The sequence below is a fragment of the Helicoverpa armigera genome, chromosome 24, assembly GCF_030705265.1.
Source record: "Helicoverpa armigera isolate CAAS_96S chromosome 24, ASM3070526v1, whole genome shotgun sequence".
NCBI lineage: Eukaryota > Metazoa > Arthropoda > Insecta > Lepidoptera > Noctuidae > Helicoverpa > Helicoverpa armigera.
The window spans coordinates 1,492,774-1,512,475 of NC_087143.1; the positions used below are offsets into that span (position 1 = coordinate 1,492,774).

Here is a 19,702-nt window from a genome sequence, read left to right on the forward strand (position 1 = left end):
TTATGGATGTTTTTGCGAACAAACATAATATTTTCAAAAATATACAAGGAAGGTAATGTAAGTATATTAATTTCCTTAAAGAATTCTCTAAGAGATTCGCGAGAGCCCATGCCATAGATCGCTCGGATCGCCCTTTTTTGCAAAACAAAAATTGATTGGACATCAGCCGCTGCCCCCCATAGCAAAATGCCATATGACATCACGCAATGGAAATAGGCGAAGTATACAAGCCTGGCCGTAGCTACATCGGTCAGTTGTCTGATTTTTCTGACTGCAAAAGCAGCAGAACCAAGTCGCCCTGATAGGGAGGATATATGGGGACCCCATTGCAATTTACTGTCAATGGTAATGCCCAGAAATACTGTACTGTTAATTAACTCTAATTTGCTCTTATCGAGCATTATATTTGTTTCAACCGCAGTGACGTTAGGCAAACAGAACTTAAGACATTTAGTCTTGGAAGCGTTTAATAATAAATTGTTGGCTGCGAACCATTTGGAGAGAATTTCTAGGCTTTCATTAATGTGACTAACATTGGGGTTCTTACGCTTAACTTTAAAGACAAGGGAAGTGTCATCCGCAAACAAAATAACATCCGAAATATCAGACAACACAAATGGAAGGTCATTTATATAAGCTAGGAACAGAAATGGACCCAGTATAGAGCCTTGAGGCACGCCCATTTTTACAACTGTCCCCGAAGATGTTGAGCCGCAGACATCCACTTTTTGCTGTCTGTTGGATAAATAAGACCGGACAAGTTCAAGAGATTTTCCACGAATGCCGTAGTGTCTCAGCTTAGAAATTAGTGTATCGTGGTCCACACAATCAAATGCTTTGGAGAGATCACAGAATATACCGACGGCATCCTGCGAACTCTCCCAGGCTTCCAAAATCTGAGTGACTAACCGCGCACTTGCGTCCGTAGTGGACCTACCCTTTGTAAAGCCGAATTGACGGTCGTGCAGTATATCGTTTAAGTTGAAATGGTTTAACATCTGATCAAGCATGATCCTTTCGAATATTTTACTTAGAGCCGGGAGAATAGAAATGGGTCTGTAGTTTGACGGATTTTTCTTACAACCTGACTTAAATATTGGAATGACCTTACTATGTTTCATCAAATCAGGAAAGGTGCCTTCATCTATACACGAGTTAAATATTTGACTGAGTATTGGTGCAATATTGTCAATCACGGAGCTCAGGGCTTTAACAGAGATGCCCCATAAGTCTTCCGTTTTTTTTAAATTAAGGTTTTTGAAAGCTTTTTTTACTGTATTAAAAGTTATGTAATGGAATCCGAAATCCGGTACTTCTTTAGCAAAATTTTGTTTTAGTAATGACTCTGCAAGTGTAGAGGACGAGTTAAGTGATTTAGTAACCTCTACAGGTACATTAGAGAAAAATTATCAAACGCGTTAGCAACCTGCACATTATCCGACACAGTTGCATCATTAATCGTTAACGATAGTTCAGTATCCCGGACTTTAATTTGACCCGTTTCCGCATTTATTATTTTCCAAACGGTTTTTATTTTATTATCCGATTTAGTTATTCTATCACTAATTGATTTAGACTTTGCGAGAATACATACACTTTTGAATACCTTAGAGTAGTTCCGTACATGATCATGAAAAGATTTATCAGATGTCATTGATTTTTCTCGATACAGGTTATACAATACATCTCTGCTTATCCTAATCCCTTTTGTACACCATTCGTTGAATTTTAATTTATTGTCGATTTTAGTTTCTTAATAGGACATGATTTATTAAATTCTAGACAAAGTGTGTTAAATAACTTATTAAATTTAGTATTCGAGTCCTCTGATTTAAAACTACTGCATAATTTATTGACAACATTATTTTTAAAGGTTTCTAAGGTTCTGTCTGTTAATTGTCTGTATTTTATTACTACGCTTGACGGAGTGTTTCTATTAGCAGGAAAGCTAACAAGCTGCCCTAAGTGATCCGATCTCACACCAGCAATAATGGAAGAATGCTGAACCACACAATTTGTAAAAATATTGTCTAAACATGAACTTGAAGATGGTGTAATTCTAGTGGGTTCATTAAACAAATGTTTTAAATTAAAAGATTGAAATAGAGATAACAGTTGATATTTATCAGAAGATTCAGAAGATATATCTATGTTAAAGTCACCGCAAATGAAAACTAGTTTATTTGACTTAAAAATCTTCCTAAGTATTTCCTCCATATTTGTAATAAATAATGAAAAGTTACTTGCTGGTGGTCTATATACACATACGAATAAATGACTTCCTATTTCTGCACATGCTACCTCGCACAGGCGATTAACAGAGCTCGAGGTGATGTCGCTTCTATCCTTAAATTTTAAGTTATTTTTACACAATATCAATGTATGTATCAATGTTCTTTGAGACATTCAAGGATTTTTGGTTTTACAAAAAAATATCCAGTCCAAAAAGAGCGCAAACAGTAACGTTCCTCGTCCCTCGAACACTCGCATTTTGGCGTACTAATTTTTTAAGCTACATAATATTTTCCGAGTAATTTCCGTTGAATCCCACTTTTTGTTCCCATTTTAATAGTTGTGACGATCAATCCCACAGATAATTGTTTACAGCCTTACTTATAAATGTGAATTAAATATAAGTAATACTTAAGGGCTGTTTAAGAAAATTCTTACTTATATACGTTGCTTAAGCATGTCTTAACTAACATTTAATTACTACTTAAGACTTTAAGTAGTGATTAGTTAAAATGTTGCTTAGAAGGTGATTAGAGATTTTATAAGTAAGGGGGTTAGTATTTATTCCCTTTAGGGATCAAAATGTGGGATCCAACGGGATTGATTCGATTTTCCGCTAAGTATGGCACCTCCGCTAGTTATTCAGTTGTCCATGGAGCCAGCCAATCTGGTACATCTCGCAGTGATTTCGTGCCAGACGGAAATAAACGGCTCAGACGATAGACATACCCGGGATATATTTACATGTATCGCAATCGCTCAGCGTTGAGCTTTCAATTAATAAGAGTTGTAGTTTTCCGTCAGTGTGTATGAGAGGAAAACGGGAAAATATGAAGTCTGTTGAATGTTTGTACTTTTCGTGTTTTTGAGATGTCTTATCTATAATATTTTAAGTATATTTCCTCCTAATAAAATGTCACTGAGAAGTCTTGGGAAGACCCATTTTTTAAGAAATTAAACATCTCTTATGCTAAATAGTGGGATTTATGAAGTTGTAATCTGCATGATAAATTAAGAATAATTCCTGATGAATACTCGTTTAGCAGTTTAGAATATCCGAAATACTATACTATCTTACATACAATATGGCAGCTCTACTGACGTAAAATATAAACAATATTATTAATAGCTACAAGAATAAACTACATACATTATTTTATGTTTGTAGAACTGTTTTATAATATTAATAACATTTCCATTACTATAGAGGTATGAAAGAAAATCATAAACATTAGGATGAATGATTTATTATATTATAGTTAAGTACTTCATTGTTTAATGGAAACCTAGAGGTTTTTGTATACTTACATTTGTTTTGTAATTATTATTTAGCTTTTTTGAATTGAAATCGGCTACCATTTAAACTGATATATCAGGTATATATGTTACCTCATTTACAGAATAAATGCTCTTTCTTGAAGTCTTAGGTAGGTACATCTTTCTCTTTCAATTTTTTTATGAAATATAGCTAATACTAAGTACTGCTATTATTATAGCGAAATAATCACCGCTGGTAAACTATGTAGCTCTTAACTAAAAACTGCATCCAAATCGTTTCATCTGTTAAGAGCTAAGGCGCCACAGACAGACACACACAGTGGTAAACATAAAACTCCTCTTCTATATCAGGGATTAAAATCTTACCTGACAAAACAGAACAGAAAGCTCACAATAAAAAAATGCCGATTTCCGATTGAAATCGTTAGAATTGAGCACAAAACTACATCGTTTGATATTCCGCCTGTCAAAGTGAATATTTGTCCCCTTTTCACGGGAAAAAAGTTTTCAAAGCGATCACGGAATGTAAAGCTTTTCAGAATTTTCAATTTGTCGTGAGAAATCCTATTGAAAATGTACAGGTAAACATTGCTGTGCAGAGGAAAATATTTAGGCTATTCAGTGAAATTGGAATGTTAACAAAAATATGAAGTTTTCACAGGCGGTGTTATTGTCATTTACAGGATAATATTATTGTACACTACTATGCACAATCATGATTAGTCCGTGTCTCACCATTGACAGTTCTACCAACTGACCTTTATGTATCTGGATGGTCCATCCGCGTCCATGCATTAAGAGACACGACAGATATCGGTGATATCTATACTGCAACAATTGTAATTGTCATACCGAATTCTGAGGTCTTCATTTTATTGAAAACTTATCAAAATCTCTGTTCTTCCTCAGGTGCATTCGTTGGCGGTATAATGGGAGGCTTCGCGATGCGTCTCGGTCGCCGCTCAGTGCTGATCGCGACTGCTCTACCGTACACCCTCGCCTGGCTCGCCACTGCTCTGTCCACCAGCGTGCACATGATCTCTGCCGCGTCATTCTGCGGGGGCATGCTAATCTGCTGCATCATTATGACGACACAAGTAAGTAGCTGTATCATGTAGACACTGTCCTACCGTACACCCTCGCCTGGCTCGCCACTGCTCTGTCCACCAGCGTGCACATGATCTCTGCCGCGTCATTCTGCGGGGGCATGCTAATCTGCTGCATCATTATGACGACACAAGTAAGTAGCTGTATCATGTAGACACTGTCCTACCGTACACCCTCGCGTGGCTCGCCACTGCTCTGTCCACCAGCGTGCACATGATCTCTGCCGCGTCATTCTGCGGGGGCATGCTAATCTGCTGCATCATTATGACGACACAAGTAAGTAGCTGTATCATGTAGACACTGTCCTACCGTACACCCTCGCGTGGCTCGCCACTGCTCTGTCCACCAGCGTGCACATGATCTCTGCCGCGTCATTCTGCGGGGGCATGCTAATCTGCTGCATCATTATGACGACACAAGTAAGTAGCTGTATCATGTAGACACTGTCCTACCGTACACCCTCGCGTGGCTCGCCACTGCTCTGTCCACCAGCGTGCACATGATCTCTGCCGCGTCATTCTGCGGGGGCATGCTAATCTGCTGCATCATTATGACGACACAAGTAAGTAGCTGTATCATGTAGACACTGTCCTACCGTACACCCTCGCGTGGCTCGCCACTGCTCTGTCCACCAGCGTGCACATGATCTCTGCCGCGTCATTCTGCGGGGGCATGCTAATCTGCTGCATCATTATGACGACACAAGTAAGTAGCTGTATCATGTAGACACTGTCCTACCGTACACCCTCGCGTGGCTCGCCACTGCTCTGTCCACCAGCGTGCACATGATCTCTGCCGCGTCATTCTGCGGGGGCATGCTAATCTGCTGCATCATTATGACGACACAAGTAAGTAGCTGTATCATGTAGACACTGTCCTACCGTACACCCTCGCGTGGCTCGCCACTGCTCTGTCCACCAGCGTGCACATGATCTCTGCCGCGTCATTCTGCGGGGCATGCTAATCTGCTGCATTATTATGACGACACAAGTAAGTAGCATCATTACTTCAGCTAGAGGACTGTTTTTTGGTGAAAATCATTAATCAATCACCACTCCCGTGGTGTGGATGCAGCGCAGAGAACAATCCCGCAGCACCGGCAATAGCCTTGAAGAGTATAGGACTTTCACTGCTGAAAATAGGCCTTTACTTAGGTTTCAAGGACCGGTTCGAAGCGTTCCGCTTTACCTTATAATAGAAAACTGTCAGTTTTTAGGCTACTGTTTGTAACAAAAGTAAAGAATATCAAATTGCATTCCAAAACGGTAGGACCACCATCAAACCCATCTAATACACCAAAGACGTTTCACACAGTAACTTAAATAGGTAAATCTAATAACATTAGGGATCAAACCACAGACCTCAGGAAACATAAACCAGCATTATAGCCCTATTACGAAAACTGCGTATAAAGGAACTGTATCTACGGGAGAAAGCTAAGGAACACCATATATGGTCAATTAGGGGCCAACATAAAACATTATGGGACACCTTATACAGAAGAAACTTTCGTGCGTCAAAGAGACATTAAAATTGAATGGAACTCTTGACTAGGATAAGGGTGCAATCACACTCGAAAGAAATGTATTATTATTTTGTATTGATTTTTAACCAACTTCCAAAAAAAGGAGGAGGTTGTCACTTCGGATCTTTGTATTATGTTATTTCAAGGTTCTGATGGCCGATTGTTTTAAATATCTACCAGTCGAATTCGAGACCATTTAAACAGTTGACTATGTCATACTATATGCAAAAATCCGGTCAAAGCCCGGTGACTTTATATTAATAGAACAATTTATATATACTTACTATAATAAGCATACCTTATAAAATAGCAATAAAAATTCGTCATAAATCAACACAATTCTTATTGACACTTTTTAATATTAGTACAACGTACAACGTAATCCATAGGAAAACAATTGGCGATTTAATTTAAGTTATTGAGAAATAAATGAGTATTAGCATTGCGTGCCCACTGCTTGCAGTTTTCAGAATCGTGCAATCTTTGACAGACGTCACTTTGAGTTGAGGACGAAGTATAGAGTAGGTAACTTTGGTAGATGCGATAGTCCTTATTTCTAGGATAGGTCTTGTTTGGTACCTACTTACAGTCTTATGTATGGTAACTTTGACATTGATATCAGAATTTAAAAGAAAATTTCTTCTAATTTGATAGCACGGAAACTTTTAAAAATATTCAGATTACCTTATCGATGCTAATGTTTTGTTCTAAAAATAAAAGATTCAGAATATTTCCTATATTCAAAGTACGATAATAGCTATAGTTTATCATGTCTAATAGATGATATTTATAGGTCTCTCAACAATATTTGCATAAGTTGATGCCAACTAGATACAAATGTATTATTTTAATATGACCTTAAGTATGTTAATCTAATAACGAGTCTATTTATAACTATAACTGTATTTTAATAACAGATGCATAATTCATTTACCAAATTCTGAGCTACGTAAACTTAACGATGCTTAAGCATTAGACATTCGTACCCTCAATCCGTGTAATCCTAGAACCAGCACAAATCATTATAAGTCGGATTACCCACAACATTCATATTCGTAGAATTTGTCAAATTGAAGGCATGAATAACACAGAACGTTTGCATGCAAATTTGACAGCTGTGGTACGACCCATTGTGAACATCACAGTGATTGAATTAACAGGAATCCTTTACACAGCCTATGTTTTCCAATTGATAACCAAATTGAATTTCGACAAAATAGGCAGAAACCCATCAATCGAACGAGTACGTAGTAGGTAATAAACGATCCTCATTCTAGTACTTGTCAATGGATAGTCGTGTCTGACTGACCATACATAGTCTTTGGCATTCTTCGAACAAAACATAAAAAGGTATTACTGTGCTTATGCAGTAACGTAGCAATGTTAAGTATTATTTATGTAAAGTAATCTATTGTTAACATTTTACGAGACTATGTGAACTGATGACCAATGTTTTGGTGTAAGAATACATGATTATTGGACTTAAGAAACAATATTCGAGAAATTATTGTGAGAACGTTGGCTGGGGTATCGTGTGGGGAATTTTAAATAATAATGTTGCTATATTTCTCGAGTTTTCATGTAAATAAATACAATTTCAATAAATAAATAAAATAATTGTCTCACAAGTGTAATTGGGAAACAAAAATGTAAATGATGATGAATGAGCCTGGACAATCATCAAATTCAAAAATCTTTTGGATTGTAAAAAAGTGCAAAAAAAGCTACTTCTTTTTCTTTCTTTTTCATGCCTTATTACCACTTTTTCCATTCGTCTCTGCCATTCGTCGTACTAACATTTACTCCCTTCATATTCATGTCATATTTCACACAATCCAGTCTTCACAATCATTTTTTCAGTCTACTTCATAAATTGCTATTTATAAAGATACCTTATTCCTATTTCAAAATTCTCAAAATCCCGCACAGGTGCTACCAACATTACGACTTGACAAACGAATGCCTGCTCACGCGCACTTAACATAAACATTGACATAATTCTATAGAATATTCACGCATTTCCATATGTTACTATAACAATAACTGCGACCAGTGTTGTGGCGAATCGTTCAAGAATTTTATGTTTTTGGCTCACCGTCGTATGAAGCTTAGAACACGTAACTCACTGGACACGCCATGTTCACCAATCTCCACGTAAAATAGTCTCTGTTACCTTCACTCTTGTGTCATCAGCAGAGGGAAAGGTACGTTGATGTCGTCTCCAGTAGGTTCAGTTCTCTAAGTACCTATAGACCTATGGGCTTTCACAGGGTGGTCTAAGTTTACTAACTCTACTTTGTAGGACAAAGGAACAGGAATGTTAGAGTACTCCACCAAGCAATAAACGTAAGCCGTGATTACCAATGCACATGTCAAAATGGTCACTTTCATAAATAATGCAAGAGAAAAGATTATAGCTATAACTATTACGAACGATGTTAGCAATGTTGTATTTTAAGCTGTAAAACTGAATTATAGTAATAAAAGTTTGTTATCTGTAACATCTTTAAGTGTGACTACAGATTTAATCAATTTAGTTATGGCTAAAACAACATGCGTAAAACGATCTACAGTAAAAACAATGACGAAAGACAGTGATAAACATATCGTAGATCCATTACCTACTAAAACTATTTCACTCAAGACAAATTTTACTACCAACGTGGGCAGAATCAGCTGGTCAATTCTATATTCTATTACGCCACAAAAACACCGAAGAAGTCATTGAACTACATAATAAAACCAATAACAATCAAAATAAAGTGAAGAATGAAAATAAAAATACAATCTTGCACGCCTACACTGAAATTGAAAGCAAGGAACAAATTGATCTTATCTTTAAATTAATAGAAGCTAATAAAATATATATAAATTCATCTGATAATGTAGATGATACCAATGATATGTTAATCTTAATTTGTGATGCTTGAGACAAGATTAAACGTCATTAGATAACGCTTTGTCTCGTTTTACAATTTAATTTGATTGCATAATAGATTTTATTGCTTGTATGTGTGGTCTGCCATCAGAGTTAGACAGCTTTAGATGTTAAGAGTTGTATTATTCACGTTATAGATGTTCTTTGCTAATTGAGGGAATCTTTCTGCATTCTAATTATGCTGCACTTTAGATTAGATATAGACATTATTGAAGTGTCAGAATCATTAGATACAGACAATAAGCATTGATTGCCTTTTGAATTAGTCCATTTCATGCTGTAATTAGTTTCCTATATACTTTGTACTATATCTAATGAATTTTTCTCTTGTTCACAGGTATATGTCACAGAAATAGCAGTTCCCGAAATCAGAGGATGCCTCAGTTCAGTTCTCAAAATTCTCAGCCAGATTGGTATCCTGATATCATTCTCCATCGGAGCTTACCTGAACTGGTACCAACTCGCTCTCATGGTGGCCGCGGCACCAATACTCCTATTCTTCGCTCTCTTCTTCATACCAGAAACTCCATCTTCCCTCCTGCTGAGAGGGAAGGACCAGGAAGCAGAAGAGTCATTACAATGGCTCCGAGGACCTGAAGCAGATATCCGACAAGAATTAGCAACGATACGAACAAATATATTAGCCAGTAAACTATTCAACGGTGATAACACAGGGAAGTTTAAAGCTTTGCTGTCCAAAAGGATGACGAGGCCAGTTTTAATAACTTGTGGCCTGATGTTCTTCCAACGATTTACTGGAGCAAATTTATTCAACTTTTACGCTGTCAAAATGTTCAAGAAGACATTTAGGACGATGAACCCTCACGGCGGTGCAATAGCGACTAGTGTCGCTCAACTATTAGCGTCATGTCTATCAGGAATGTTGATAGACAATGTTGGCAGACTACCACTGTTGATGATAAGTGGCGTGATGATGTCGATAGCACTCGCCGGTTTTGGATCTTATGCCTACTACGAAGAAGTGTTTCGAAATTCATCTGATTTGATGCAATCAGAACCGACCTATGACTGGATTCCTTTGCTCTGCGTTCTAACGTTTACGATCGCGTTCTCTTTGGGCATCAGCCCTATATCTTCATTGCTCATTGGAGAACTATTTCCTCTTGAATACAGGAGTACCGGCAGTGCTCTAGCTACCAGCTTCAGTCATCTTTGTGGCTTCGTGAATGTGAAAACAGCCACAGACTTCCAAGATTACATAGGACTTTACGGACTCTTTTGGATGTACGCAGGTATATCAGTACTATGTCTCTTATTCGTCGTACTTTTCGTCCCAGAAACGAAAGGACGTGAGATAGACGAAATGGATCCGAAATACGTTGAATCTTTATGTATTAATCGATAGTCTTTGTTGTATGTTTGTCATGGTTTGTTTTATAGAAGACGCTGGTTAAGCGCGTGATGAGGAAAATGGAGATTATGACATATTAGCTATAGACACTGTTCTGCTAGTCACAAGCAAAGGAACTATATATTGGTGTTGAGCAGGTCTTAGCTTCCGTGCGCTTATCAGCACATGTTGTCTTCAAACCAGTATTAATGTGTAGTATTTCCCTGAAAGTGCCTTAATCTTAAAAAGTTCCTCTATTCATCACAAGACTTGAGAAATTGCATCGGGAACAGTCGTGCTAAATATATCTAAATGGTGCTTGTAATGAGTAATGTAAATAAAGTGTTGTGTAACTAAATTTAAATCATTCAATGCTTTTATTGAATTGTTAGTTATTGACTTTAGTAAATCTAAATGTATATTTTATTTATAATAAATCTGTACTATTGTTATTAATATCAAAATTATCGTCATAAACTGAATTTATTGCTATTGTGCTTCCAAAATCTGATGCAATTTCAAAATTATCTATTTTCTTGTAGATAACATTTTATTATATAAATGTTAAGAGATCTGAATATTTTCAGCTGTTTATTGTATTTGAGAAACTAGTGATATTTATTGTAAATATAGTTTAGATGATTTTGAACGGACTTTTTCATGAGTGAAGTCTGAGTATGTTGTTCTAAGCCTATCTGAATAGGCTTCAACTAAAATGATTTTGAGTGAAACAACTAGGCTTCATTTATGATTTAGTTTATTTGTATTAGAGAGCTATGAGTATCATATTATTGGTTGGGAAAATGAATCTTAATAAATACAAAAACGGAAAAGACCCTTATGTTGATGTTTTAAAGCTAATATTATTAGCTTTTTCAAGTACCTGTTGATATAATAATCTGATTTTTTATAGAATGGTAACAAATAGGTAATTTTAAATCAACCAGTAATTTTGTAACCCAACCAATGATATTATACTCATTGTAATGTACGGGTATGGAATACAGTCGCGAGCACTAGTGCTCACAAATTGTTTTAAAAATGTATCTTATACAAAATATTATAAAACTGTATTATAATATCGAATAAATAATTTGTTGAAAGTATTACACCTTTGTGTAGGTACAGTCGTGCATAGTATAATTATTTTTACTCCAGTGACAATGTCATAATACTTTGATAAAATAATGATGAATTTTGCAATTTTATTTTGTAAAATTTGGTGCTAAAACCGGTGCCTTGCATTTTTATAATGTTTTTTTTTCGATTTTATATTTAGAGCTATTGAGAAAGCGAGTGTAAATAGAAACAGTATTATTAAGTTTTGTAAATAAGTATATATTTTAATGAATATTTATGTATTAAGTTATGTGTTACAAAAACACGTTGCCATACGAGGAAGCTAATTCTAATTATTATTGATTTGTACTTAAAAATCGAATTTAAGTGTTTCAATAAAAACTTTGTGACCCTATTTTTTGTTTGATTTTATAAACAGACAAATGCATAGTAACAGAAGAATAATATCACAGTAATAATACCCAAATAACCTAGAACCTCCAGTGTCTCACAATATTATAAAATACGTTTTCCTCCCGAAGCTAATTTGACTGTAGGACTACATTGGTCTGCAGCATTTTTCTCCCCGAGGTGAAAATAATTTGTAGACCGGTGTTATTTAATCAAAAGAAATACCTTAAGAAAACCTGTTTAGTTAGTGACAGACACTTCATAAATACCTGTTTATTATCAGATCAATATACCTACCTAAAAATAGTTCTAAAAAAACACTTTTGTGCTTGACAGTCCTAACCTCGAACTACGTAAACTTGACACACGAGCTATCAAATAGAATAGAATCATCATTACTAGCGGAAGCATCAACATTGCGGTATCACCATTGTGCGTCATTGTACCTTGATTATATGGCGTCATGGGTTTGAGCACGTATATGACGGTCCTGCGCCTGATCTCTCTCCGGTCGTGTCGGATTACCGTCCCATCGGGTTATGAGAGTGAAGGAACAGTGAGTGCACCTGTGTCTGCGCGAATGCTCGTGCACTATAATATGTCCTGCGCAGCTGGGTGATCACCTTATATGAGAACAGTCGCCGTGGTCGATAATCGGCTAGGAGGACATCTCACTAGTGGAAGTAACAATATTACGGTATCACCATTGTGCACCATTGTACCACGATTATATGGAGTCATGGTGATGGGCAGGGATCCTGTGAAAATTGGAACAAGGTCACTTAAGCTAAAAATAAAAAAATAGAAACATTTTTTGAGATTTTTGATCCTTGAAGTAGTATAGCAAGAAAAATACATAGGATTAAATCTAGTCTGTTTTTTTCGGGCGGATCCGGTTAGACTGGAAGCCGACCCCAGCATAGTTGGGAAAAAGGCTCGGAAGATGATGTTTTTTTCGGGCGGAATAAAGTAATTTTCAATAATAAGTACCCACCTACGCTAGGTATATTCCCTCATAGAATAGTTAGAGAATAGATAGTAGTAGGTACTCAGACTATTCTGATAAATGTTCAGGACATTGTCACTCTCATAAAGTATTGTTCCTATCGGAAAAATACTTGATATTGATTTGATTGGGAGGCCACTTATAAACTTCTTCTGAGTACTTCGTCGTCATTATAACATGGCCACCACCTTGTCTCTTATCGTAACTGTTTTTTTTTTTTTACATTGGAAAGGTAGGTAGTTACAAAAAGATATTGACAATAAGAATACAGACTTGGATGTAACTGAATTCTGAACTAACTACAATATCTTAAACACTGGTTTTTCTGACGATCTTGTGAATTATAAATTTTCTATTTACTTGCTAAGGAAAATGCAACTTACATCATTCTAAATTTACCGGTATCTAAAATATTTAGGTATGTAAACATTTCTTCGTTTGCATGTTGTGATAAGTATCTTAAGTAATAGAAATAGAATTTCATGTTGCAATTTCAAATGATAAGAAGATGTTATAGCCGGATTCAAGTTTTCTAATAGCTTGGGTCAGTCGTTTTCCATATAATATATTTTCTCTCTATAAAATTCAAAGAAAAAAATAATATATTCGTTATTATTTATTTCGGTATAAATAGATATAATTTCTTCCTTCTGTGGTCAGTTTGCTATTCAATTAAACGCCTGAAAGAAATCTCTTAGCAAAACCTTTATCATCCTAATTTTGAACTTTGCTATTTTATTATACCTTTGTAAGATTACAATATTTCTTAAAAAGTACTGTGTTTTAAATAATCTAATAAATTAACTACAATAAATGTCGATCAAAATAAAAAATTTACATCCGAAACATTCACTTAGGAGCAGGATACCAATTAGTAAGTATTTCCAAACAAAAAAAGTAATGCAACAGAAATAAGTACACATGTACTTGCACTAATAAATTATCGTTCAACCTTTAATGGATGTGTTCAAACAGAAATAATATATTTAGCTTAGTGGTACTTAGAACACTTCAGAGATATTTCAAGTGTGTAGAACCACTTGAGATTTGATTCATTCGTTCCGTCTGTACAAAGTAACTGACCGTTTGTTTTGTAAGAAATTGTTTAATTGTTGGCACTGACTTAAGATGAAAGAGTAGGTATTTGGTTGAAATAACTTACTAATATTTTAAGGGCAGGAGTAACTATGTCTGTTTGTTGCACTTTCAAGTAAAAACTACTGAACTGCTTAAGTTGTATGTACACAGGATAGTCTGGATAGATGTTACCAGAATGGACAAAGTGAGGAATGAGTATATCAGAGTCGTGGTATGGGCATGTGATGAGACGGTGTGAAACGCATGCTACAAAGATAAGTATGAATGTGGAAGGATGGAGAGGCAGAGATCGATTGCCTGAAAGAGGACATGAAGCAGAAGGGAGTGGATGTAAGTATGACATCTGATATAGAGGAATGGAAGAGAAAGACATGTTGCGCCGACCCTAAATGACTTGGGAACAGGGCAGGAAGATGTCACAGGATAGTCTACCTAGAACATGAGAGAGGACACAGCTACATTTTACCCGGGTGCGGGAAGGCGTGGGTGAAACAATGGAGTACAGTATGGTATCAAAATGAAACAATAGACCTCATTAAAAGATATCAATGTTTCTGTAAAATTATCCAAGTTTTTTCATTAATTTCGAAGGTTTTTACAGATGCGTCGGTGGTGTAATGGTCAGCATAGTTGCCTTCCAAGCAGTTGATCCGGGTTCGATTCCCGGCCGACGCACACTTTTGCGTTTTATTTCGTTACCATAGATTAAATTAATGAAGTAAACAACATGAGTAGCCAAAGAATTTTGTTGTTTAGAAAAGTATCATTAATTTTTGAGTCTTGTTATACCTAATAGTGTAGTAGTATTTTTTTTTGCGCCTTGTTAGGCCAGTCATACTTAAACATAAGACACTGCCTGTTTTACACAGATTTTTATTTAAGTAGGTATCTCCGTTTCAAAACTGTTTTTTGTTGTTGTTTTTCAAAATGTTCATAATCTACATAAAAGCGTCAACGAACACACAAACATTCACATTTAATATTGTGTAAGGAAATGTACGAAAATACTCGTATTTCCATACAATGCAATAACGCAATGCATCTGCATACATTGTGCAGTGTCGCATCGCTGCGTTGTCATGGCAACGGGGAAACTCGCATTGTTAGAATCCGCACCGAGGTGTAGACGGGATTAAGATAGTATGATAATATTTTTACTGCTTGCTCATAAAATAGATTCTCTGTTCTTTCTGTCTCCAAATACAATCATCAGAATTGTGAACCTGCTTTTTGGAAAATCGCGTAAAAATCTTTCATACCTGAATCACACTTCTTTTAATCTTGCAACCGGTAAGAGTTTTCTTAAAGGCCTGTAAAGGCTTTTCCATAGTCTTTCCACTAAAACTTCTTTCATATAGTTGAAATCGCAAAGTGTGCGTCGGCCGGGAATCGAACCCGGATCAACTGCTTGGAAGGCAACTATGCTGACCATTACACCACCGACGCATCTGTTAGAACCTTCGAAATAAATGAAAAAACTTGAATAACATAAGTAATACCTTTTAATGAGGTATAATATTTTTCCTACCACCGATTAACTAAATACTCTTTTCTATTTAAACCACCTATGTTAATGAATTCAAATGACTTGTAATCAAACTCAAATTATTAATTCTTCAACAAAATCATTCATTTGGTTATTTCGGCTTATGGCTCTAGAAATTGGTAGCAAAATCAACACAGCAGTTTCCAAGATTCCGACTTCTATCCGGTTTTATCTATTTGTGTAAAGTATTTTCCACAGAAAATTAAACAGTGAAATATATATTTTTTTTTAATCATTTCATCATCATCCTCCTGCCCATACCCAATTTTATTTGTGATCGGTCGGAGCAGTATGTTTTCTCCTACCATACTCTTCTATTTGCGGTCAGCACACAAGGCACATTCTTTTAGGTCATATCGAAGATGTCTTTAAAGACTACGTACTTGTATGAGATTGAATGCTAAGAAATAAAACACCTTTCATTATTTCCAATACAGTGGTCAGAAAATCTACATTCAACGTCCGTATTTTCCTACATTCTCTATTCAAACAACTTGTGACTACAAAATATACATATAATATGTGTATACAAAGTGTATACATTTAAGTAGAGTATGTATACAAGTGTCTACATAGACGTCGTCATGTTGTCAATTTGCGCAGTGTGCGTAGAAACTCAAATAAACACAAGTCGAGTCGTCCGCTATATTGCTAACTTGATGTATTATTGCTGTGTATAGGATGTTGTTTTATTAATTCTTATTTTATTTACTCTTTATTCTATGTTGACACTTTAGATTGTTTCAAAACTGGGTAGTCAGAAGCCAGAAAGTGTGACAACCAGGTGTTTACCAAGGGGTATTGGGTTGCCCGGGTAGCTGGGTTGAGCAGGTCAGATAGAGACAGTCGTTCCATATAAATAGCTAGTACTCAGCTGCATCTAGTTTGGCTAGAAGCAGACCCCAACATAGTTGGCTGCAAACTGACTGCCAAAGATGTTCATATGACTGCCAATTCCATATACCTTCTGAAACACGAAGAAACTTGTCATGTCAAGATACCCTTATGATAGATCGACCTATGCTGCTGTTACTTAGCCGATATCTTCATTTCATGAGCATTATTCTCAACTTAAACAAATAAATAGAAAACACCACCCTGTATAGAGAGCGTGTGACGTCACAGAATGTCTCGCTACTCGTTATGGCAGTCATTAGCCGGCTGCGGGAAGAGCTGAACGCCAGAGCACTTCTTATGTTAGTTACACTTGAGAGTAATTCCCACTATTTCTAGATAACTAACTGTTGTAAAACAAACTCTGATTAGTCTATCATCCTGCCGAGGCTGCGGGATTGTTCGCGCGAGTTACCGCGGCCCTGGTACATAAAGGGCTTAAGAAGGAACATTATGGGTTTTAGTCAGTAAGAGTCTGACAGTCTCACGCTGCGCTGCCGACACAGCAGGAGGGGTCATTTGATGATTTCCCTGAAATAAATCATTTTGTTAAAGTCAATAACTATTTATGACTACATATGTAGCTTCCGCCAGTAGTTTTATTTAATCTATAACATAGCCTTCCCCGATAAAATGTGATATCTAACACTGAAAGCATTTTTAGATTGTTTTGGTAGATTCTGCGATTACAGCGTTCAAACAAACTCTTCAGCTTTATAATATTGGTATGTAGAAGTTTAGATGTTGCTTTCACAAAAAAAAAGAAAGAGGATAAGAAAGTTAGTAATTGATATACGAAAAAGGTCAAAATAAGGCTCCACCTTAGATATTATTACTTAGAGACTTAAGTAATGTATAATTCGCTGAAATCACAACCAATCATTTTACAGTAAACATTATTATGAACTTAAATCAAATCAGAACTTCTAACTCGTCTTACTCTAAAAATAACTTGAGCTCCAAAATAATTCATTACGATTTTAATCGCTTTGAAACTTAAAGTTTCACCAGTTTGGATTGTAGGGCCATGAAATACGCGATTAATTTGGGAAAGCACGTTTTACTAATCGGGTGAAGTTTTAGCCACTTTTGGGTGAAGTATTTTTCGGATGCAATTCAATTAAAGTGAGCCATGTGGAGTGACTGCCTATATATAGGTATCTTTCAGTACCCCATACCGCGAGACAAGAAAGCTTGTCAGACTTTGTGGCTTCTGACTACTGGTAACGACTGTCAAAAATATACAAATGATTGGTACATATTCTTTACGCTTTCTGAAAAGATCAACCTTTCCGATCAGACTTTATTCAACGAACTATATAGCTTCCGCCAGTGGTTTCACTCGCATAACGTGGTAACTAATCCCCGCACTCGATTAAGTTCCTCAATGTATGGTATCATAGATAACACAAACCAAGTTTTTCAAATCAGCCCAATACTAGTAGTACTTCAGATTAACGTGTTCAAATAAATAATAATTCCTAATACTAATTAATAGTACTAGCTTCAAATAATTAATAATACTAGCTTCTGCCAGCGGTTTCACGCGCATCCCGTGGGAACTACTTCCCGTACCGGGATAAAAAGTAGCCTATAGCCTTCCTCGATAAATGGGCTATCTAACACTGAAAGAAATTTCCAAACCGGACCAGTAGTTCCTGAGATTAGCGCGTTCAAACAAGCAAACAAACTATAATATTATTATAGATGAGTCGAGGAAAGACAATGTCTTGACATTCCCGCTTGTTTCCCAGCCCCAATATCAGTAAACGTTATAATTACCAAATAGATTAATTTGAGAGGATAAACTCTCGGATTCCTAATCTTGCTCTTTTAATTTATCCATCAGGCGAAATGATGGTAATTAATTCTGTTTTCTTTAATTTCATGCTTTGTCATGTTTCGGGAAACTAGGTCAAGTTGGGTGAAACAGTTGTTGCTAAAGAGACTCATTAGTTAGTTGTAGATCAATATACTAATCTTATCACTTAATTAGGAAAACGCGAAAAGGATGTGTGGATGGGTATGTGTATGTTTAAGTATGGTAAGTACTGAACGGATTTGTATATTGCAGATTAAGTATATGATACTTTACATGGAACTTTGCAACTTTTTTCCCGGGATGCAGGTAAAACTGGTTGCAACATGTAACTATCACTTTTAGGACAAACATTAGACTGATTTTGATGAAATTAATCAAGCAGATAGACTAGATATGATAAGCTGCGAACTTGAAGAGGAAGATGTCCAGGATAGAGCTAATTGGAAGAAGAAGATACGGAAAGCGGACCCCGTCACAAGACGGGATAAACGCTAAGAAGAAGAAGAAGAATCAGGCAGATAGACTTCGACCCGCATTTTTGTATAATAAGATATATATTCATAAATTATTGCGTCGGACAAAAATACCCAAAAAAAACTCACTAACCCATGAAGTCGAATAAATTAACTAATCGAAAATCGATACTAAATAAACTACAGCTTTAAACACAATGAACCCTTCATACATCAGTGTACCTAAAAAAAACTACAATCGGAAAACCGTACATTACTCTCAGCTCTTTCCCAACCGCAGCACGTTCGGCCGTAAATTTTCCGTTAAAAAAAAAACAATTTACCATTTATTAACGTTAACAGAAAGTTTACAGAACATATATTTTAATGAGCATAATAGCAGTTGTTAATACATCAAGTTGTGGCAATGAATCGCGATGCCAAATAATAACATCCGTGCCGGTTTATATTATATACAGTAGAATCCGGATATAACGACCTTCAAGGGACCGACGATACTATGTCGTACTAACCGGACGACGCACAAAACGGACGGATTATTTCTTAAGTTCATATCTTAACTTGTACATACGTACATAACTTACGAATACATATTATTATCTTCTTACATATAAAAATGAATTGATGTTCGTTAGTCTCACTAAAACTCGAGAATGGCTGGACCGATTTGGCTTATTTTGGTTTTAAAATGTTCGTAGAGGTCCAGGGAAGGTTTAAACGATACGGAGTTTGTTGGGTCAGCTAGTCTTCTTCTTCTTCTTATACATAAAAATGAATTGCTGTTTGTTAGTGGAATGGCTGGACCGATTTGGCTTATTTTTTGACCGATTTGGTTTTAGAATGTTTGTAGAGGTCCAGGGAAGGTTTAAACGAACGCGGGGCGGGGGTGCGAGTGCGTAGGTAAACAAAACATTGCGCGTGTGTCGTTTTAACCGGACGTATTATAATAAATATTGGTCGCT

At 36.2% G+C, this 19,702-nt stretch overlaps 1 protein-coding gene and 2 non-coding genes across 3 annotated transcripts in view; 2 read left to right on the forward strand and 1 right to left on the reverse strand.

Moving 5' to 3' along the window:
- The window catches only part of LOC135118654 (facilitated trehalose transporter Tret1-like), a 112,371-nt gene extending 100,466 nt beyond the window's left edge, over nucleotides 1–11,905 (forward strand). Inside the window, exons 4-5 of the mRNA XM_064041224.1 lie at nucleotides 4,420–4,607; nucleotides 9,418–11,905. Of these exons, the coding sequence (XP_063897294.1) occupies nucleotides 4,420–4,607; nucleotides 9,418–10,446 (1,217 nt within the window). The 3' untranslated portion in view covers nucleotides 10,447–11,905. The remainder of the gene's footprint in view (nucleotides 1–4,419; nucleotides 4,608–9,417) is intronic.
- A 2,703-nt stretch (nucleotides 11,906–14,608) lies between these two features.
- On the forward strand, nucleotides 14,609–14,680 carry Trnag-ucc (transfer RNA glycine (anticodon UCC)). Its single transcript has one exon. It is a non-coding gene; the product is annotated as a tRNA-Gly (tRNA).
- A 699-nt stretch (nucleotides 14,681–15,379) lies between these two features.
- Trnag-ucc (transfer RNA glycine (anticodon UCC)) lies at nucleotides 15,380–15,451 on the reverse strand. The gene has a single exon. It is a non-coding gene; the product is annotated as a tRNA-Gly (tRNA).
- Nucleotides 15,452–19,702: the final 4,251 nt, after the last annotated feature.